Source organism: Leptonotus elevatus, chromosome 5, assembly GCF_054856555.1.
Source record: "Leptonotus elevatus isolate MCC_2025b chromosome 5, RoL_Lele_1.0, whole genome shotgun sequence".
NCBI lineage: Eukaryota > Metazoa > Chordata > Actinopteri > Syngnathiformes > Syngnathidae > Leptonotus > Leptonotus elevatus.
In genome coordinates, this window is record NC_141243.1 from 16,404,354 (window position 1) to 16,428,056 (window position 23,703).

The window sequence follows — 23,703 nt, forward strand, 5'->3', positions numbered from 1 at the left end:
AAGAGGTTGGCTCCTACCAAGGGCGCTTTCGTTTTTTAAATTACATCACTCTCCAGCATGTGACAGACAGGAGGAGCTCTCTGAGCCATGTGTTTTAGTCAATAAGATTTCCATAACTCATTTCATCGAAGTCTTATACTATGTTGGAATAGAGTGAACTGTACAACCTGAAATATGACATGGATCAGTTCGATAACACATACATGTAAACATGTAGGCTATAAACAAAGTAAACATACACACGTGCGCTCGCTGGTATCCTGTGATTAAAGGGGAGGAGAAGGTAAATTTCCAAAAGGTTTTCTTCTCAGCCCCTCCCCTCCCTGCGTTCTGATTTAAAGGATGTTTGTGTTTCATGTCACATTAACTCATTTTACAAACGCACGTTGCATGCTATCACTTGATTTCTTTCTTTCTTCAAACTTCTTCACCCAGACAACAACGACACGATGGAGAGGAGGACGAATGGTGAGTTTTCAATTTACATGATACTATTTACATATCAGCAATATGTACAGTTAAAGTTTATTTTTGTTTAATTTGTAATATGAGATATGTATTATGTTGACAAAATATCCATTGCGTGATTTCCATTTAAGCCTTTTCTTCCTCTCACTTACTGTAGAAAACAAAAACAAAAAAAAACACTTATCACTATGATGTAGTACAGTTGATTTAATAAACATATATTTTAATGAATAACTTTTTGTCAGTGTGAATCAAAAACAAGGCTATTCTATTTATGTAGGCAGCTTTTGTGTTGATATACAGTAATTATGCTGGAGGTGCACCTAATGAGGCCAGTGAGCATAATAGGTAATAAAATAAATAAATAATATAGAAGCAGTGCATTCTCATAATCATGAAATGCTGCATATGCAAATCACATTGTAAAAAAGAAAAAAGAAAAAGAAGACTGTCTGCTGGATTTATGACCTACATGTAGATGGTATGTGAGATATCAAAGTAAAAATAAATGTCATACTATGCTTTCGGAACAAACAGTAGACATCTATGGGGTCCTGTGGCCATATATGGAATATGAATTAACCAGCAAAATGTTCCCATGGCATTTTGCCACTTGCTGTCGACAACAACGAATCACAGCTCAATTGTGAATGTCACATGACCAAACTCTGCAAACAGGTAATCCGTGATTGGTCGTTACCTGAACCCTGAGCAACTGTGGCAAAATGGCCTCCCCCTGAGATGCGTACAAATGGGTGGATTTGGCTGCTTAATTCCTGTTCCACAAATGCGATATTAATCAGAATATCATGTTTGGACTAGTGTGGTCTGCAAACTTCAGTAGCCATTTGGGGCTTTTGAAATCTCATCGGATTTTCCTCTCGTTCTGGTTCTGGTTTAAAATTGCAGTGCAGTAGTCTCAAATGTCTTGTCTTGAAAGTAGAGTACTTTTTCCCTTTCCCTTTTGATTTGTGCTTTTTATGAAGCAACCTTTCTGAAGTGAAATCTTTCGAGTTGTGTACAAATAATTGATTGCATCATGCTTCTTATACAATTTCACCTTGCAGATAATGAGTCAAAGAATCCGAAAAAATGTGGTTACCGGTGCCTCGGTCCAATAACGTTCCATCAATGGGCCGTTGGAGACCAAATCCAACTGAGTCAGGGATGTCACCATGCGATGAGGTCATGCGCCTCCTTCAGAGAAGGCCTGGTGTTCAGCAATCGCCCCGTGAGGTGCCAGGAGCGGATTCGGCTGCGGGTCGAGGACGACAACATCAAATGGCACGGAGCCTTGCGAGTGGGTTTCACCAACGTTAATCCAGATTCCCGATCTCTACCGCTGCCCAAAAGGGCCATCCCTGACCTCACTGACATCCGCGGGCACTGGGCTGCTCCCGTCAGCGAGGAGCTTTGCAAAGCAGGAACAGAGTTGGAATTCTGGACGTCATCCCGAGGCAGCCTGTATGTATCAAACCGGAGCGGTCAAAATTACAGGCTGATATCGAAACAAATCAACATCACAAAGCCTCTGTGGGCCATGTTTGATGTTTATGGACAGACGGGCTCCATTCACCTCCTGGGTAGGTTTATTTTTCTTCTTTTGGACACCCCTGAGGCAGCTGTTTGAATTAACCACCTCCTTTTTTGCTGCAGGTTCTGAGATACGCGCAGGGCTTTTCACCAGGAAGTCATGTTCGATAATCCCGCCCGCTTTAGCCGGCGACGATAAAATCTCCTGTCTCGACCTGCCGGCGACAACAGGTACAGAAGCCCGCCTTCAAACACATTGTCGTGATTCTATCGCAATCTGATTTATTTTTCTTGGTGCGTCGTGTCTGTTGTTGACAGATGGAGGAGAAGGAACGAACTGTTTGGTGTGCGTGGACCACAAAGTCGGCGTCGCTCTGCCTTGCGGCCATCGCTGTTTGTGCAACAAGTGCGCTTTCAAAATCTATCGCCTTAATGGCACGTGCCCCTTGTGCAGGCAGAGCATGGGGGTGCCGTCGATCGCTTGGGTGACTGCCCCTGACAAACAAGAAGATCCAGAGAAACAAGCCGGGAAGAGAGAATGACAATCGGTTAATGCACCTTCTTGTTCTGGAAATGACAATCTTGGAGCACTTGTAATTTGATGTATTTCTTTAAAGGTCAACCCATCCCCCCCCCCTCCCCTCTTTACAATAATATATTGTATGCGCCTCCTGCTAGATTAATATTGCCTTTGTGGAATATGAATTAAGCAGCAAAATCCACCTGTTTTGAATCTATCTGCGAGGGCGGCCATTTTGCAACTTGCTGTCGACTGGAAATGACATCACAGTTACTCAGGGCTCAGGTAACGATGGGCGGATTTTGCTGCTTAATTCATGTTCCGCAAACACGGTATTAATCAAAACACTGTTTAGACAAGTGGAGATGCATAGAATATATTATGCTAAAGAATATTTTTGTGTTGACATCCTCTTTAAACATGAGTAAAATGTACTTCTATTCAAGTCATCTTTATTTAAATGGTGCTTTTAAACAGTTGCAGCTGTCACAAAGCACTTTACACAACACATTACAATATTTATTGGGTTATCTGTTTACTGTTGTTTTAGTTGCTTCATTTTATTTTTAATTGAAAGGCAGAGCTTTGTTTGCACTGCTGATTCTCAAATATGCAATGAAAAAAAATAAAGCTGCAGGAAAAAACAAGATTTTTGTCTGGGTATTTCTCTTTTTGACATTAACAGCGGTTCCCACAAGACACACAGTGATGGCTTTTTTCTTCTTCTTCTTCCAGATTTCAAAATAATATTTACCGTAGAAAATAACAGAAATTTAATTAATCTGCTTGGATAAGGGATATTGTTGACTTGTTTCAGAGTTAAAGTGGTGCAATTGTAAAACCTTGCAGGTTTTGTTTTAAGCAAGACTTTAACATTCTTAATGGACATACAATGGAATGCACTCCAGTGACCGGCTACCTTATTGGGGACAAGCCCTGTACAAAAAGGATAGACAGACATGAATAGGTTCAAACACCAATTAAAAATGTTTTAATGAGGATGTGTCACTGCAGCTATTTATCTAAAGACAGTGCTTAACTTATAAATACACAGCTAATTCTCTAGTGTTGAATTGAGTTTAACATCTCGTGTTAATTAATTTTGAGTTACTGGGTGTTGATTTGGGTGTTATTTGAACACTTTGAAAACTCTACGGGTGGTGTTATTTCAGCGAGTCAAACTCATTGACTCCAGGCTGAGTTACCTTATACATCCGGGCTCTTTTCTCTCTTTTCTCATTTGCCGTGAGTCGTGCGGGACCGAGACCTACGAGAAAATTTTTTGCGGCAACAAACATGTACTATCTCGTCGCGTACTTATTAGTGTATTGCCCCCCCAAGCGCTAGGTACTAGGTTCGAGTCCCATTGTCTCCGTTTGGGTTGGAAAATACAAACATGTCAAAAAGTAACTGTGATAAATTAACACAAAAGGGAATGAAAATAACACTTCGTGGTTGAAAGTGACAACAGAACTGTGAGAAATTAATAATAAAAAAATGAAAGAAAATAACACTTTTAAGTGTTAAAAAAATAACACTCATAATGTGAAAAAAAAATAACACTGATAGGTGAAAGTAGATAATACTTTAAAGTGCAAAAAGTTCAAATATTGTGTCAAATAATAACACTATGGGAAGTGTAAATTTAACTCGGAACTGGTGAGAACTATATAAACTCAGGGAAAGTGTTAAATTTAACACTATGGGAGTTCTATTTACACTTCCGATTTTACTGTGTATGAAATAATCAACTCTCATCATTAAAAATTGCATCGTCAAAGAGAGCAAGACATTTTTAACACTTTAGATTGGTCAGTAATTAAAAATAAACACCCATACATGTGGACTGAACACTAGTGTAGATTTGTGGGGAATAAAAATCCATTGTCCTCAGTGTCATATTGTGGTAACATTGTTAATTATTTTTTTCTGGACTAAACTGACTGGACCTTATGCATATCCAAATGTATTATAATGTAACTAAATCAATCTTTCACATCCACATTATTGAGCCACGGCCGCATACTTTACTTTGGAAAATTTCCACAGCACAATACAAAAAAACAAAAAAAAAAAGAAGAAGAAGGAAATAAGTCAGCAAGGCTGCCAGCACACCGGCACACTTGCACACTGACACACATGCCACATCGGGAGTCACGTGTACCTCTTGCACAAAGTTAACAACTGCATGGAGGATGTGATGTCATCACCGGTCGCCACGGCACCCATACTGAGTGACAGCGTTACTAAATATCCAGCACAGTGGTTGAGAATCAACAAACTAACATGACATGCTGAAGATATCAGCTATCCGTAAACTCCTAAATTAAACAATGGAGCAAACACAACGAGACGGTCTCGTCAACGCATATCTACCGCCACCTTGTGGCTGGCTGTATTTAAAAAAACAAAAAAACAAAAACAACAGAAACATTATTCTGTACAGCAGGGTTCACCAACTAACTCAGGTCCTCGAGGGCCATTATCCCGCATGTTTGAGATGGTTCCCTCCTCCAACACACCTGATTCAAATGATCAGCTCAACAGCAAGCTCTACAGGAGCCTGATAACGACCTTGAGCATTTGAATAAGGTGTGTTGGAGAAAGGAAACAAAAAACATTAAGGACCAGAGTTAGTTGGTGACCCTAACATGAATGCAATCCAATTTGACACGCTGAAATAACAAATCAGCTCAAATTACCTTTTATAATATGTTATTATTAATAATTAATGATATTCGTTTATGGTCATGTTAATGATTTCTCACACTGCCAGTGTTTACATTTTCAACTGATTACTTATATTGTATCTAAGAAAATTACAATGTCCCATAACTCTCATCGCAGGTGTGACATTTTTGGAACAGGCCCAAGGGCTACTCATGTGGTCCTTGGATGCTACCTGATACCTGTGGGCTCCAAGATGGTGACCCATGGTGAATAATGTCATATGAATAGAAAAAATTGAATTGGAAAAAAAAAAGGTACGTGCTTGAAAATAGATTTCAATTCGTTAAATTTATGGAATATTATAATTAAAACACTAGTCAATTATTTTTTGTTTCCTCATCTCAGGGATCAAACCAGTACAAAAATGCAACATTTTTGTGAAAATCAAGATAATGGTCCAAAAAGCAACAACTGAATCATGGTGGCAATAATTGGCTCAATTAGCTCTACAAATCGACTACTTTAAGTTTAATACACGGAGGAATGAAAACACAGCGGGAAAATGTCATACTGTAAGTTAGGCGTGCTTAGCAAGTGCCATTAACCATTGGCACACATATGGTGTTTGGCGACATCTGTTGGATCTAAAGTCATACTGCAGTAATAGAAGAAAAAAAAACCTGCAGGTGGTGTGTTTGACCTTTGGTTACCGTTACTGACCCTGTTGTAAAGCTTGTTTATTGTAAAGCTACTGTAAAACATACGTCTTGGGCGGTCGAGATGAGAGAAGCCGCTGGTGTTCGTGTGTATGTAGAAGGCAATATCACAAAGGAAGGGGACATGAGTCAGATTAATAAAAGGGAACTTGACACAGGAGCTTTACGCAGTTGCAGAAATACAGAAGATCTGCTTTGATAAGACCACGAGGCGAGCATAAGAAAGTTGTTGGGCCTCCATGCTTGGCTTTACTGCAAATGCAGTTCTGGAACACCACATGGAAACAGTGACACCTCCCAGAGGCCCCGTAGTGCTTGTGTGTGGGCCTTAAACATGTGCATGCATGTGCTGTTTGCAGTGAGTGAGGAGTTCACTACAATAAGACTTCCTCCAAAAACACTGTACAAATATTTCATTAATGTACTTGATAAATAAATGTCTCCTAAATTTGTGATACTACAAGGAGTTTTTACAACCCTTATTATTATTATTTTTTAGTTAAGAAGTTCTTTTTTAAGGGCTTTAAACACACTTTCAAATAATACAGATACATTCAAAAATATTTAATACAGTATATTGAGAGAAAGCAAAAAGAGTAATGGATGACACCAAATTATTGTAACAATATTTTAACAGTGTACTGATCCCTGTGTTTTTGAAAAAAAGGAATAAATAAAAAATTCCAGACTAATAAACGTAACTTATCTCTCAATATACATGATGTAAAATGAAGCTACGGCCGTTGCTTTCTGTAAGTCTAAAATGCAGGAGAGCGTTTAGACCAGGGATGTCAAACATACGTAATTGACGACAATTGTTTTTAAGTTAAATACCATTATTTTACCAATCCGGCCCACTTAGTAATATATTTTCCTCTATGCTAATATGAGTTTAACATCCCTGGTTTAGACATTCAAAAATCTCTTTCGAATCGCTTCAGCAAAAAATGAGGCAGATCTTGAAATGCTTACACAACAGTATACCACCACATTGTGGCAATAAGTGGAATTGCACCCCAAAATAAAGCACAAAATAAAAAAAATATATATATATACTAGCACCGTGAATCCAGAAACCGCAACGGAAGTTTTGTTTACTGCATATAAAATGATGCTTAAAAATCATGACATATCAAGCCATTCGCTCCACTCTCAAATACTGTGGGCGTGTCCGCTCAAACCACGGCTGAAACCATGCCTTGCTCAATTGTCAACTGTCAAATACCACTGCCACGACCTGACAAATTAACACTGTTAACATGCTAACTTGCGAGCTAACAGGCTTGTTATGGGCTTAATTAACAAAAACATAAGTAAATCACAATTGCACCGGATAAGCAATATCAAGTTCAAGTTCTTACAACAGCTCTAGTTAATTAGATTTTTCCGATATATGTACTTTATTTTCATGACTCCTTACTTCTTGAAAAATATATCTGTACATTCTACTCATTATTTTGTATCGATAGGCTACTTTTTAATCCTCTGTGGTGATATCATGATATCAAAAATACCTAATTAGAGAGAGGCAATGTCAACAGCGGGTGAGCGCTTGATTGATTGTGATCTTAGATCGTATAAGGCGGGAAAAAATTTGGACAGGAGCGACAAGGGAGGAATGTGAACCATGGAACATTAACACCAGATTTGGAGAAGCTAGAAAGTCATAGCAAATTTGTATTAAATCGAATGATTCGTTCCAAATACGTTGCCTCTCTTGACATCCTAAAACCTGCGTTCAACAATTGATAAATAAAGTTTGCATTTTTTGTTAGTCAGTTCAGTTCACGCATTAGCAACGCTATGGCAACACAATGTTTTGCTAGCAAGTCAAGCTAACACCACCTCGCTCCTAAACAACAATTTGTGGCATGTTAATGTGATTTAAAAAATAAATAAAAAATTATATATAATTTTTCATATATATATAAAATAAATAAATAAATAAATAAATAATAATAATATATATATATATATATATACCAATAAATAAATAAAAAAATAAAATTAAAATGAAAAAAATTAAAAATTAAAAATAACAATTAAAAATGAAAAGAATAAAACATTTTCAGGATGAGCACTGAATACATTGAAATTATTTTTTCCCCATTGTGTTAAGTTGACAGTAAAACAAATAAATAATAGATTCTACTTTTGTATTAATATGCATTTCAGAATCTGTACTTTTCTTTAAAACTTTTACTTAAATAAAGGAGTCATACATTTTTTTTTTACCTTTAATCTTTGTTTCCCACAAATATTCTGTCTGAGTCCTTTAGTCAGCTCTCCTTTCCTCTTTTTTCAACCATTGAGAGCATTCTGACGCAATGCATCACAGTGTGCTTCTCCCGCTCCAGTGAAACAGAACGGAAGATGCATAGAATGGTGAAGACGGTACATCTTGAACATCCTGCTGCCTCACAAGAGCTGAGGCAATCGCAGGTCAACCCCCCCCCCCCTCCTCCCCTCTTCCACCTTCTTGCCCCACTGCCCTCTAACACCCTATGTAATAATATCCTAAAAATGTAATACCGCAAGTGATAACGCAATAAAATTTGCACTTAAATATGCCGGTAACCCAATAATTACACCAGTAATGTAATAAAAAAAATTCAGACTGACCTCTATGTACATGAGCCTGCTAATTGCCCCCCTGGCAGGTGTTACCGGTCCATCAGGACCAGAACAAACAGACTTGGAGAGATAACTTCTTCCTGCAAGCCCAACATGAATCCATGTTGCTACTACATTTTGGACATTTCAAACATTCCTAGCTACATTGCTACATTTTATTATGTGCCTTACACAAATGTGACATATTACATATAAGACCAAGCATGACATATCCTTCAATTCACAGAAAACGACCTCATCGCTTCTCGCGTGGAAGGCGGTACCGCCGAGCCTGAATGGCCTAAATGGGAAGCTCTATTACTTCCAGCTGTGGATGGAAACTATTAGTGCGCGCCATCTCCCTGATGAGCTCCGAAGTGTGCGCTCACGCTCACACGTACAAACACAAGCCATACACACACACACACACACACACACGCCTACCCGCCCTCGCCTACTTTCAGAGCCACGCTGGAGGGTTCAACATAAGATAAAGACACGCTGTTGGCTGGAGACAGAGAACAAGAGAAAAGAGAGAGAGAGAGAGAAGCAGCAGAGCTTCCCTCCCTCCTCTTCTTCCATTCACTTCCTTCCTTCACTCGTCTGCTTTGAGGAGATCCCCGGTCAGCTCGCACTCGTCTGTAAGTACTGCACACATCTCGGCCATAACCGGGGAGCGGGGATCCAAAGGAATGATGACATTCTCATGCTTTATTTGTTTACCTTTGAATTAAATAGTATTAGTTAGCAACAATTCAAGGGGAAATGATTAATGTAGGAAGTTTCACAACAGATCAAATGTGACTGATGTTTATCAGCAGTACTGTATGTGAACAGACACAGCATGTATTAAACCAGTTCTTTTTTTTATTTTTTTACCAAGCCCCCGAGGTTTTATAAGGATAGCGCGGGACACGTATTGGAGGAAGGAAAATGTTGTTAACTGCTAAAACCAAATACACCCGGATGCTTACATGTTGGTTCTCATGCTTACATTCCTTCAGTGTTGCCTCAGATGACAAGATGTGATACAAATAAGATAACTGCGGCGATTTCTAACCCGTGGTACCTGTTCGTGTGGCAGTTGTGTACCTGTGGACTCTTCGCGCATGACATCACAAGTTAATCACATGCTTTTTATGGTAACAGGGCGTTATGGAGTCTTATGATATCTTATTCGTTTTATTGTGTGTGTCTCAAGGTGCATTCACCTGCGCCTGTGAAAGTGGTAATTATGGCTTACTGTTGATTGACAGTCAATGACATTGCAAATGACACCAGACATGATCTGGATGTGAAGGCTTGTTGTGTCCATACTAAGTCAAACTCTTCCTTGAGAACGATGATCTCATTTTGTGTGGCCTTGTCTGTTTGCCATATGAGCACATCTTACTTTGCTTTTTTGGGGAAGGCGTACAGTGATGATGGGAGTAGAAAAGTTCAACTATAGATTACTTTTTTTAAAATTCCTTCTTTTTTTGGTAGTTCCTCATTATCCTATTGGCTAGTTGGGTTATACAAAATGAAACAGTGCCCACTGAACTTCGTGGATGGGTGACACATGACAAACAATATTACATTACATTTCAGTGAGGATCTTGAAGAAGGTGCGACAGGAATTATTTGCACCATTTCATGTCCCTGTGGCATCTCTGGAGCTGTCGTCCACATTGAATCAATGGCACCCTCTGTCTATTCAGAATGTATATTTGTCAAACAGACCAGGAGGCATTCTAGTTTTAACTCTGTGATTAGAATGAGGCCAATTCTTTTCTTTGTTTTGGGATTTTTTTTTGCAGGTCAGTAGATCCGCTTTCAGTTGCTTACAAATGGGCTTTAAATGCTTTGATCTCCAGCAAATCAGTTTATTCTCCTGCAATGTCAAGGACGGCGCCTTTCTCATGCCAATTTTAAATAGAATGAGTGAAACCCCTTTGATTGGTAGCAAACATTAATAGCGGGTTTTCCATCCAATTGTTTTGAATTTTTTTAAAGCAAATTTACTGAAAATGCGCAAAACGGACATGCGACTTATGCCCGTTTCCATCTGTTCTTCTTTTGCGAATATTGAGAGGGGACTCCGTCGCTGTAGGTGGCGATATACACCATAAAGATGTGATCCACCAGTAATTTAAAAGAAGAAGAAGAACAACAGGAAGCGACTGCGCCGTATGAGTTTTCCATTTAAAATTGCATTAATATTTGCTTCTTTAATTAATTCCAAAAAGATTTTTGTTTCGTCGTCCCCCCAAACATGCCTTCATTTATCGTCCTCCATTGCTTTGTGACTACAAACGTACGTAATGGACGTGTGACGTATTATCCAGTAAAAACGTGCAACGTGTATCCAGTCTTGTTATTAGCAAAACCTGTTTCCATAGTCAAAATTAGCAAACGCTTCAAAATCTACGCAGTCTAAACGTAAAACTTTTTGGCAAATTTTGGGCTGTTTTTCGAATTTCGAGCTTTTCCATTTAGGTTTTTTTTTTGCATTTCTTGAAAATTTGAATAAACTGTCTGCTCCCCACACTGCGACAAGCAGCGTGCATCTGTAAAAATACCAAAACCCAGTCTAGCCCACCTCTGCGCAGATTTAGACCGTGCTTTGAGCTCGCACTTACTTAATGTTTATCCTGACATATTATGAATTTAAGTACAGTTTTTTTTTACATGAGTCTGGGGTGTCTGGAGGTCATTGTGAAAGTTTCAGCAGAAAAACATTTTTGAAGCATTGAACCACTCACTGCCAATCCAGTTAGAAGGGAACTTTGACGTCTATAGCCGTCACTGGCAGTGAATGAGTTAATATATGAGAGAAGACACAGTTACTTAGTTAGTTAACATTCAGGAAGGAACATGCATGTCATGAACTGGGATGTGTTGTGACGTCCGGGGTCAAAGTGTCAATCACCTCTTGCATGATTTGCCTCATAGTGACAAGGTGTTAAATGTGCTCACAGTGGGGCCAAAGTCTGTTCATGGCGGGATGTATGTTAGTGCCCCAACCCGCCCACTTGAGAGGCAAAGTGCATGCTTTCAGGTTCAGAGGCTCAACTATTTTGAAAAAAACAAACCTGTGAAGAAGGTAGGCTGAGTAAATTGATATCTGCTTTGGATAGCACCACCAAGCCGCACCACTGAATTATTAAAATGGAGGAGTCCTTCACTTTCACAATACACAGAGCTGTTTCAACAAACAGAAGTCTCCTGGATGTCTTTGCTTTATTGCTCCAGAGATGAAAGTGCACCTGAGAAAGAAAGCAATCAGAGTTTGGAAATGCAACGCAGGGCCAACACAAAGCTATAATCACGCTCATTTTTAGGTTTTGCACACTTGGAGACGTGTGGGCGAACTGGAAAGCCAAGTTTTAATTGGGCAAGCATTGTGCGCAAAAGCACTGGCATCCTACCAGGGCCCATTCACATCAGGAATTTGGAATGCGTAAACGTATAAATGGCCACCAGAAGCACAAACGATCATCCAGTGTTTGTTTGTTTAAAGGGAAGTCAACCTTAAACATTTCGTGACAATAATATGTGACCTCATTAGTCTAAATGTAACATTCAGATTAATATTACATTTGTGGAATATGACTTATGAAGCAAAATTCTGATGTTTTTATCCATCTCATAGGGCGGCCATTTTGCCACTTGCTGTCGACTGAAGATGACATCACAGTTGCTCAGGTAACAACCAATCACGGCTTGAGCTTGCGAACGCCACATGACCAATCCGAGCGAACAGCTAAGACGTGATTGGTCGTTCCCTGAGCCCTGAGCAACTGTGATGTCATTTTCACTCCACAGCAAGTGGCAAAAGGGCCGCCTTCTGATATTGATAGCAATATTAACCAGAATACCATATTTAGAGTAGTGGGGCTGCATAGAGCATTAACTTGTCAAGAAAAGTTTTTTTTCTCCCTGATTTGTTGGAATTTAAATGTTTCTGGGGTTGGTGAAGGACTCTGGTTGGTGGCCCGGTGGGTGGTGGGTGGTGTCTGGTCGGTGCTGGATTTCACCTTCCTTTCTTTTCTTTGGTCCTTCCTCAGGTCTCCTGACGGCGGTGTTCGGTTTAGGTGAATGGTATGGGATTTTTTAATAGGTTTTTGGTGAAGTAATGAATACACACACACTCGCACGCACGCACACACGCACACACGCACATACACATACTCACCCACATACAAAAATAAAAGAAAAAAAATAATAATAATAAAAAAGAAAAAAAAGAGAGCAATGATGATGACATGTCAAATCTGTGAAATTACCGAATGAACAATACTGAGCTCTTAGGGAAAAAGAAAAGGAAAAAAAAAAAGAAGGGAAAAAAAGGAAAAGTTTTTAGGGGTTGACTTACCCTTTAACGCATTTGTGTGAGCTCATGGGAGACTCTGCTTTATCGAGAGTCCATGACGTGGTGTTAAGTAATGAGCCAATAGAAGACAAAGAACTCCCATCCTCCTTTGGTGCTTTTGGCCTTTGCTCACACGCGAGGCGAGGGGGGTTACAAGACAGATAAAGATACTAAGTGGTGGTGTCACGGAATCACTGGGCAGTGTCTGGGAGGTGGAGGTGATGAACTATTTTCATTCCCCTTTGGTTAACCCCAGGCTGTAAAATGGCACCTTATCACAACAATAGGCCTTCTTCACAGGGTCAGGTGCCCCGAACTGACAAGCCAAGAGCAGGGTGCTTTTTGCACGGGGGCCGAAGGGGTTGCTATGGTGACGCTTGTCATCTGGGAAGTCTTCTGCAGTGGCATGCGGGGTGAGATCTTGGGAGGGAGAGAGAAGGGGAGAGAGAGCGAAATACAGGGAGAGAGCTCTTGTATTCGGATTGTATGTTGAGAGCAGGCAAGTTCTGCGGAGTCCACTTGGGAGGTGAGTACACTTTTCGTCCTGAAGATCAATCCGTACAAACACATTGCGTGCTTTTTAATGTTGACAAACCCGTCTGGCTGCTCCAAACTTGCAGGATACAAACCCCTCCTTAGGAGTATGTAAACACAGGGATGCGGTTGCAGTGCACTTTTAAACAAGTCTCATCACTGCTCACATCCGCTCTTGACTGCCTGATAGTCATTGCAAAGCAACTCAGATTAAGGATATTTTCCCAGGTTGCGGGTTTTAAGGAATCACTCCCCGAGGCTGCCCTCACTGTCAGGTCAATTTCCACAGCCGCCTCTGATTCCCTTTGTAATATTACTGAGGGTCCTCTTGTCAGCCCGCATATGGGCAATGCACCATCAGCTTTAGATATGCGAAATGACAGCCATGAGGATTTGTGACATTTTGCTCAAGGTGTTGAGGATGTAGTCCTTCCACAAAGACTGATGCGGTTATAGGCAAGATCCCATGCTTTCTTCTTGCTTCTGGAAGACTATCAGCTGGCACTTGAGCATGGCACTGAACCCTGCTCAGTGGAGAAAATTGACCCTTGAAGGATGTTAGTAACTACACTCTAGAAACAGTTGGGTAAAGGGTAAAAAAAAAAAAAATAATTGAAAAGGGACCAACCCAAATGTTTGGGTAAATCATTTAAAGCAAAAAAAGTTGGGTCAAATGAATAGCACACAAAACAACCCAAGAAATTGGGTTGTTTTGTGAAAAAATAAAAATAAAAATCTCCATTCCCCTCCATTCTCCATTTTTGCTTGTCAAAATGAATAGGCCTAACCCACAAAACAACTCAAATATTGGGTTTTGGGTTATCCTTTTGACCCAATTTTTTGGTTACATGTGTAAGGTTGACTTTTTGGTTTACATGTGTAACTCAAAAAGTTGTGTTGGTCTAAATTTTTTTTAAATTCATTAGGCCAACTTTTAAATACATAACCCATAAGTAAATACATAACCCAAAACATTGGGTCGATCACCCAAAAATGGATTGTGTTGTGAGTTATTAATTTTACCCAACTTTTTGGTTTTAATAAATACATAAATGAATAATTAAATACATAATAATAAAATAAAATAAAATAAAATAAAATAAAATAAAATAAAATAATGAATGAATGAACCGCTTTTTCAAATATATATTTTTTTACCCCAACTTTTGTTTTTCATGCACAACCCAAAAAGATGGGTCAGTCCCCCCCCCCCAAGAAACTCAGTTGTTTTGTTAAAAAAGAAGAAGAAAAAAACCCCCATTGAACCGACTTTTTGTTTTAAATAATAACAACCCTTTTTCAGCCAATTTGGAGATATTTTTGATGAAACTGTTTTTAGAGTGTAAAATAAAATGGCAATGACTGGTTCCATTTCCACTTGATGAATTGTTCAATACTGCTGGCTGACTGACTGGTGATCAGCCCAGAGTGGGTTCTGGCATAGAGTCCTGCCCCTGTTGTGACCCTAAACAGGAAACCATGAACACAATATTGACGGATGGAAGGATCACGTCTAATGGAAAATTATAGAGAAAAATAAATCTAGTGCATAGTGGCGCATTTGGTTTGCGCGTCTGCCTCATAGTTGAGAGTTTCTGCCTTCCTCCCACATTCCAAAAACAATGAAGACTAAATGGTAGAAAATGGTTATTTGCCCTGCGATTGACTGATGATCTAGTCCAGCACCATCTTGAACATGCAGGATAAGCAACTGAAAATGACCGAATGAATAAACCTCCTGCAGTCTCTGTGGTTTTAACTATACTCACTTTTCCAAATGGTTAAATCACTCAGGTTAGTTTGTGTGTCATTTTTGTGCCTTCGATTTAGTGCCTCCTTTCAGTTGACAAAAAAAACACTCCAATCTTGCTGCTGCTCACACTGGAGAAGCACCATACAAGGAGGCGAATACTCCTCTCCTGATAAATGAGTGTATCCCTCAATAAGTACATATCATAAACTTGCGCTGCAGATCCTTGTATGGGCTCCGTCTGTGTCGGTTAGCGCAGCCAAGTTTATGATCAATCCCGCAGGACCTCCAACACCTTTCACATAATTGCAGCCTGATTCAGCTAACATTTGGAAGGAAGCAGTCCCCAAATGGCCTCATTATCATCTCATCAGCTGGAAATGAAGGCTTTATGCGGTTTTGCAGCTATGTTAGGTCAGCTGGTACAGTCATAATCGTATTTTCTTTGTGATCGGTTACTAGTTATTCAACTTTGCGCATCATTGCCGCACTGAGATTTGGTTAAAATGTAAGACTTATACTTAAAAGGGAAGCCAACCCAAACATTTTCTTTACAATAATATGTTCTATGCAGCCCCACTAGTCTAAAGACGGTATTCTGATTTATATTGCGTTAGTGGAATATGGGTTAAGCAGCAAAATCCAGCCGTTGTTATCATTGTCAGGGGGCGGCCATTTTGTCATTTGCTGTCGACTGGAAATGAAATCATAGCAGCAACCAATCACGACTCGCCTGCTTTCTGAAGCTGAGCCGTGATTGGTCGTTACCTGCGCCCTGAACAACTGTGACGTAATTGTCAATCGACAGCAAATGACAAAATGGCAGCCCCTGAGATGGATAAAAATGAGAGGATTTTGCTTGTTAAATCTCTAACAATTGGCCAAAAATATCTTTACGATAGCCTTTTCATTGGACCATTTATGATTGAAACATCTCCTAATTAGTAGATTAACACCTTAGCTGTTCACAATGAGTACTCCTGGAAGCCTCTGGCCAATAGTTTTCAGACTGGATTCAGATTCGAATTTCCCGCCCTCTCTCTGCGGATGTGACGTCATGTGCGCATCGCGTATGTGAAGAAGGGTGTGTGTAGTTTCATTTTTTGTCAACATGTGGCAGTAGTGATTCGAAATTAAATTTCCTGCATTCAGTAGCTTTAACTCATATTTTTACAAACAATATCAGTTACATTCTGCTTTTTTTTGCATCCAGCACAGGATGTCTTCAATCTTTGCATGGTACAACGCAATCTGAATACCGTCAAAGCATTGTGTGAGTGAAATGTGCTGCCCTGTGTCTCAGCGGCAGGTCATGTGGATAATTCCCCTGGAGAATGACCCAAAACACGCACCTAAAAATACCACAATAATGACTAAAAACAAAACATTGGACTACTGTATTCTGAGAACCTCTAATCTCAGTTCTATTGTGCGGAAGGATCTGAAACGTGAAATCTGGAGAATAAACACTTAAACCTTTTACATAATTCTGTTGGACAACAAAAAAAGTGAACTTTGAGTACACATTTTTTTTTGATTAAGAAATGTATTGTTCGTTTGGTATCCTTCGTGGATCAAGACTTGCACTCACCAGATTGTGTGTAGAAGTTCCACTTGATGAATCAATGATTAACTGTGTGCACCTTGGAAGGATGATCAAGTGACAGTTTCATTTGTCCCCTTAAATGCCTTACATCATTGTGTCGGCTCACATCATCACTTGGCTGTGTGGATGATTTATGAACGACACGATCCTCCCTCTGGCCGCAAATCGTGAGCTTCCCATTGGTTCGCCGTCGGGTTCAGGGGTCAACACAGTGCAGGCCATTCATTGAGCTCTGTGTGGTCACTTTGACAAGTTAGAGCAAGATTTGCTGCGAAATTCAATCCAAACTCCGAATTCAAGCATTTGTCAATTGTGTGAGCATTACATCACTGAAGTGTTGTGATGTGACAATACATCAACAATCACGTGGCCGTGGTGAAGTCCACTGACCTGCTAAACCCAGCAGCTTCTAATAATAGTCCAGTTTCTTATCTGGTTCTGGTTCAAGACTTTTTCCACAGTTATCCTATGAGTCACAATGCAGATGTGTGATAAAAGGTTCTGCAATTGGGTGACTTGAATGGAGTGATTCATACTTTGTCGCGTTTCCTAACATCTGGCCCATTGCTCGCAGTAACGGAATGAGTTTCCTGCAGACAGACGCACATTACTATACTCCAAGTTTCTCATCTGTGTTACGCCAAGAAAAACCACGGCTGCTATTTGATCAAGTTACAGATAGGAAGCAGGAAGTCTGGTTTGCAAGAACTATCTCATCCAGCTCATTTTATCTTCATCTGAGGTGAACATGGACCTTTTATGGCGCTTTTCTTTTCCATCCTAAAAACGGATCCAGGGGTGTTAATTTACTCATTCACTGCCATAAATTCATAAAAAATAAAAAATAAAGAATTGGGGCGACAGGCAATTAACATTTTTAATTGTAATTAATCACATGACTTCACTAGTTAACTCACAATTAATCACAACTTTTATATCTCTTCTAAGTGTACAATATATATATTTTTAGATTGTCATACTCTTGTTAACAAAAGTGGATATTTTTTTCAACTAATAGAAATAATTTAAATGAATTTTTGACGTTTATAGCCGTCAATGGTAGTGAATGAATTAAAAAGAAGAAGAAAACATTATTAGAAATTTTAAATTTGTAATCATAATTAATCGCATGACTTTACTAGTTAACTCATGATTAATCACACATTTTATATCTGTTCTAAGAGTACAATAAAAAAAAAATCTAGATTTTCATACTCTTGTTAACAAAAGTGGGAAAAAATGTTAAACTAATAGAAATAGTTTAAATGATTATTTTTTTTTACGTCTATAGCCGTCAATGGCAGTGAATGTTAATAGACATTTCACCTAGTGGGGGATTAACGTGCTACAGCTCTGCATCTGCTCTTGATACGCAGTCATTACGTAAGAGTTCATAGCGTATTCAAAGGCAAAACCAGACACTTGGCTGTTTGGAGTTATCAACCGGGTTTTCTTCCTTATTAGGAAGCATCGATTCCTACTCAAGAGGGTAACGCTGCATGCAGTGCTGGATGCTGATCCCTGGAAAAATGAAAGGCAGATATTAAAACATGAGCCTACTTGGACTTTCACCAGTGAGTGGAGCCAAATTGGCCTGCATGAAATGTGTAAAGCGATAATAATTCATTTTTGATCATACATTTTACATATGTATAAAAGATCCACTGTAGTAACCCAACAATAAATGAATGAAGCTAACAACAAAATAGCCACATACTGTATCCCGCCCAGTGCAAAGGGTACTCTTGCATTAAAAAAAAAATATTATTCATGGACAGCACAAAACTGCTAAACAACAAATCAACATTAAGTTCTTATTTTGGAAAAAAAAAATTGTTCACAAAAATCAACTCTCAAAATTGTAATATTGAGGTACTATGTTTGTCTTGCATACAAATCAGCAAAACATTATTATGCCTACTCACGTAGGGCAGTATACGACTCACTGTAAGTGCAACTAAGAAATGTCTGCCATCTAGTGGTGAATGGTGATATTACAACTTAAAACTACAGTAAGTTTCTGAACCCATAATAATTATAATTAGAATTTTATTTTTTATTAATTTGATGATGATGATGATTAAAATTATTATCATTATCATTATTATTGTTATTTTTGTTTATTTGTTATTATTTTTAACTATGTACTGCATATCATTTCAAATATGAAAATGTGTCTTTTGCCTACTCACATTGCAGTATAGGGTAGTATAGAATTCGGTCTGCACAACTAAGAAATGTCTGCCATCTAGTGGTGACTGGTGATATTACAACTTAAAGCATACAATCTATTTGCAGATTCAATCTATTTGCAGATTCACCTATTCTCAGATCCCCCAACCATTTTTTTTCCATATTTTTATTTATTTATTCCCTTTATTTGTTTTCCAAGGATTTTTATCCAATTTGTAGGCGATTTGTAAGAGGGGGAAAAAAGGGGGGAAATCTAAATGTTTATTCAAATTTTTTTTGGGGGAACATTAGTCAAGGGGCTGCCCAGAGTACTGGTCGGGGGCTGCATGTGACCCATGGGCTGCCAGTTGCCCGTCCCTGTATTACATTTTTAGTATTTGTATTGACCGTAGAGTCATAAGAGGGCTGGAAAGTGGCTCGCATGTCTTCCTCAAAGTTCTGAGGTTCAGGGTTTGAATCTCGGTTCTGGCCTTCCTATGTGGAGTTTGCATGTTTTCACTTTTTCTGGCTTCTTAACACATTCCAAAAACATGTATGTCAGGTTTGTTAGGTTCATTGAAGGTTCTAACTTGTCTGTAGGTGCAAATGTGAGTATGAATGGCCGTTGGCAATATTCCCCAAGTCAATGGCTCACCCAAAGTCACCTGGCATAATTTGTAATGAGGACAAGCACTATTGAAAATGGATGGACGGTTAGTGTCACGAGTGTGAGTTACTTGATAACCACAGGGGGAGCCCTAGAGCAATAAATGAATAATTATTGCGACACATTTGACACGTTTTTCTTTAATGAATGCTGCGTTTTCTTTTGTCAAAGAAAGCTATGTTAGACTGTGAATCAAGCAAGCCTTGTGCAGACAAGATTTTCTGTGAATGCCAGTACATTACTCATGTGGTCATGGGCCTGCAGCTGCAGTCTGCTGAGAGTGACGCTTCATCGTGTCCAACACATTGGAAACTGATTAAGTAATGTATTTTGTGTGCATTGTTGTCTGTTGAACAGATAACGAGCTGCATGGCTGTGAATGTTTTGGGCAATGAAAATCTGTCTGTCGTCAGTGAGCAGAAATGTTCTTTGCTGTTATGTAACCGAGTTTATTAAGAGACGATAAGCCTGGTAGAGTGACATTGTTGTCCAGAAAGAAAGAAAAACACTGGACTCATGGGTTCTGTGCTGTCCACAATCCCAAAAGCTGCAAATCCCATGCGGAAAACTCATCAGCGCAAATTTTGCAGACTGACACACACACACACACACACATTCTTCCTTTCTTTCAGACTTTCTGCAAAGTAGATGTATTTGCATTGCATACACTAGAACAGTTAAATTGTCAATAAACTCTCAACATCAACTCCGATCTTACCTTTTACAGAGCCAATCTGTGTTGTGCTGTGTTGACATCAGTCCCAGAGCAGTCTGAGTACGACTGACAGTTTGACCACAGCAAATGTTGTAATCATTTGGACACCAATGTTGCCATCGAGGGACCGCTGTGCACGAATCGCCTGTCTGCTTCATTCCCCACACACGTGTTAATGAGAGGACGCTAATCTGAAATTCAAGCGGGCCACTTGATTAAAAGTTAGTTTATGTTGAGTAGTTGACCTGCTTCATCAGTCCAGCTTGTTCTGACGACATGAGAGCAGATGTGAGTCAGTCACAGTCGACGTTGTGGGTGGATTTCCCCCGAGAAACAAGAGAAGTGGGTGAGGCTAACTTTCCTCTGCTATACTGTATTGGGGGGGGGGGGGGGGGGGGCTAGATAATGGAACATTGTCAACTCTGACTGGGTGTAAAACTTGATTTATGATGACGCCGCAGTCAAAAGGTTAAGGGTTAAAAGGGCCTGATTCGACTGCCAAAAATGCAGCGTATCTGAAGACATGCAAAATCTATTGTACAGTGTTTCTGTGTGGATCACTTTAACAGACATCGCCTGTAGTGACAAATCTGACAGACAGTAACAACGCTACAACATTGCACTGTGCGCAAGGGAGCAATGGCAACGGACAAAATGTTTAAAACATGTCTGTTCAGTACTTTGTTGTGAGGAGGTTCTGTGATGAAGTCACATGTTGTCAACATGGGCTCAACTTGGAAGCATTGTTAGGTACTGAGATTGGCAATACTCAGACAACTTTGGTTGAAACTTAATCCAAAGTTAACCAGTAACCAGGGCACCATTTTTTTTATTCTGACAGCATTTTAATGTTTTAAATTTAAGAAGTGTCTTACCTTTTTAATATATATATATATATATATATATATATATATATATATATATATATATATATATATATATATATATATATATATATATATATATATATATATATATATATTTTAGAAATGTTTAATATCACTTTTTTCCAGAGTAGTCACCGATACCGATATCAAGTACCGTTGTTGTTGATGTATTCTCTTGTTTCTTAATTATGTAGTTTCTTATTTATATCATTTTATTTTGTAATTAAATTTAATGAATTGGAAAACATTTTTATGGACGTTATTTCATGTTGGGACTTACATATTTTAAATTGTTTTATGCTGCTGGTTGGGGTTCCTGTATTGCCTTGGGTTACCCTTGCCTTTGTGTTTCCCGCTTTTTTTAATGTGTTTATGTATGTACAGTATGTATGTATATGTCTATTTTGTTTCTATAGTTGTTTTGAATGCTTTGATCTGGATTTTTTTTTTAAATTGTAGTTGGTTTGTCAAACCACCTTGTAAATACTTGTTTTTCAAGGTACTATAAAAATAAAGTTTATTATTATTATTATTATTATTATTACTACTATTATTATTATTATTATTATTATTATTATTACAGATCCCACTTGTACTTTTGATACATCAATTTCCCCCCCAAAATATAATACCAGATATTTGAAAGAGAGAAAAAAAATAAAAAATATATATCCCAATATAACATTTTTACTTAAAATGATATGAAATGTCAATTTTCTATTCTTCTAATTTCTAGTTTTTGATCGTAAAACAGCCACAAGAGGGTGGGCTGCCTCGCGTATCGATACCTAGAACCTGGCATCGACCCGAGACCGATACCTGGTATTAGTGCTCGCCTATGCTTAATTATAGATTCCATATTAAGTCACTTAAAAAAGGTCTGTTCCACTCATTTGGTGACGTCAGTATTGGCTAGTATGCATTGCACAAACCAACTCAATCGCAAAAGACTCATCAGATAATCTACCTGTGTGAAGGTACGCTATTGACATTTTTGTGTGTGTGTGTGTGTTTCTCTGCAGCTACTTTTGTAGAGAATCTGCCACACAAGAACAGACAAGTGAGCACATGCAGTCGCAGGTAAAATGTTCCTTAATTGTACATCTTTGTTGACGTTACAGATGACATTCTTTCTTATTCAGGAGCATAACAAATAGCCCAAACTTTTGAATGCTACTGTATGTTTTGAAGAAGAAGAAGGGGGGGGGGGGGGGGGGGGACATACAATGAAGCCGTTTCATAACTCCCCAAGAACATGAGAATACAAAACAACAGGTCCCTTCATTAGATACACCTACTCAGTCCAATTAGGTGCAACACAAAAGATAAAGATGATAAATCGACGTGTCATTCAGTGCACTTGTAGACCACAGCAAACTATCACAATAATAAACATATTGTCAGATGAACACCTCTTTGAAAGTGTCAATCAAACGGAAGACAATTTCCTAAGACACATTTTTGAATTGCATTGTGCCTAATGTTATGGCCAGTTAGAGTTATGGCACTACAATGAAGCAGTGGAGCTTTCCCATGATCCCCCCACCCCCGGTAACCACACACAGAGAGCAGAGCACCTGATTCTAAATTTCCAATCGTAGAGTCAGACTGACCATCGTTAGGCGGCAGTAAAAAGATCACCATGGCGACTGTAAGACGACAGCGAGCTTCTTGGACCGAGGTTGACATCAGTGACCCCTTCTCAACGCCTCTTGCCTCTAGCTCCACCCTTTTGCTACAGGATGAGGGCAAGTTGATGGGCTCATAATGGTCCTGTCCTGTTTCTGTGTGTGATGAAGTGGGTGGAACTCCACCGCCCACCAGTCCTGCTTTAAATAAATGACAGGCCTTTTTCTCCCGATGCATTATTGTGTAGGGAACAGTTGCGCTCCGAACATGTTCACATGAAATCCCATGGAGTTCACTCATTGTTTTTCTTCAAGCATGTAGTTCTCATTCCCCCTTTTTATCATGGCAGCTTGTTGAAGAGGCTGGCTGTCCAAATGGCTTCTCCAGGGAGCCTGGGGGTCGTTCTGGTCAGCACATCATAACATCTTCAGAACTGATCAAAGAGGTGGTCATCTCCCCTGGATTGCCAACTCCTCCTCTCAGCCCACTCCGCACCGCGAGGTTTCCATCTGGAGAGTTCAAGGTATGTCCTGAAATGGAAGGAAAGCCACACGAGTGCTCCTCCTTGAGGACAAATGTAGCATCACCGTTTTTTTTATCAATGGCTGGGGGTGGTGTGTTTGGTATACTTGAACGTTCTTGCTGGCCTTAGGCCTCATAATGCCTCATCATTTTCACAGTTTGAATCAGCTCATTTATTGGTCATAAATGAGTGGCTATTGATGACACAAAGCCTTCTATATCCCCGCTGATGAATCTCTGTCTGCCTCCAGGCATCTGATGTCAATGGAAATGGCCCAACTACTCCCAGCTTTGGATCATATTATGGCCCCTCGCATGGTGAATTTGAGCCTTGTTTTCTTTTTATT

The 23,703-nt window shown here is 39.3% G+C and overlaps 2 protein-coding genes across 12 annotated transcripts in view; both read left to right on the forward strand.

The window, feature by feature from the left end:
- Positions 1-85: 85 nt before the first annotated feature.
- On the forward strand, positions 86-3,129 carry LOC147173930 (E3 ubiquitin-protein ligase NEURL3). Its single transcript, XM_086076530.1, has 5 exons — positions 86-283; positions 436-468; positions 1,536-2,051; positions 2,125-2,232; positions 2,320-3,129. The coding sequence occupies exons 2-5, from the start codon at positions 450-452 to the stop codon at positions 2,541-2,543; spliced, it is 867 nt and encodes a 288-aa protein (XP_085932656.1). The 5' UTR covers positions 86-283; positions 436-449; the 3' UTR covers positions 2,544-3,129.
- Positions 3,130-8,996: 5,867 nt separating this feature from the next.
- Positions 8,997-23,703, forward strand: part of sorbs3 (sorbin and SH3 domain containing 3) — a 29,290-nt gene continuing 14,583 nt past the window's right edge. For 7 of the 11 annotated variants that reach the window (XM_086076579.1, XM_086076584.1, XM_086076589.1 and 4 more), the window contains exons 1-4: positions 8,997-9,161; positions 22,228-22,285; positions 23,184-23,357; positions 23,608-23,674. In XM_086076579.1, the coding sequence (XP_085932705.1) occupies positions 22,274-22,285; positions 23,184-23,357; positions 23,608-23,674 (253 nt within the window). In that variant the 5' untranslated portion in view covers positions 8,997-9,161; positions 22,228-22,273. Of the gene's footprint in view, positions 9,162-13,350; positions 13,401-22,227; positions 22,286-22,806; positions 22,954-23,183; positions 23,358-23,607; positions 23,675-23,703 lie in introns of those variants that run through there. The other 4 variants (XM_086076581.1, XM_086076582.1, XM_086076580.1 and 1 more) reach the window with 4 other exon arrangements.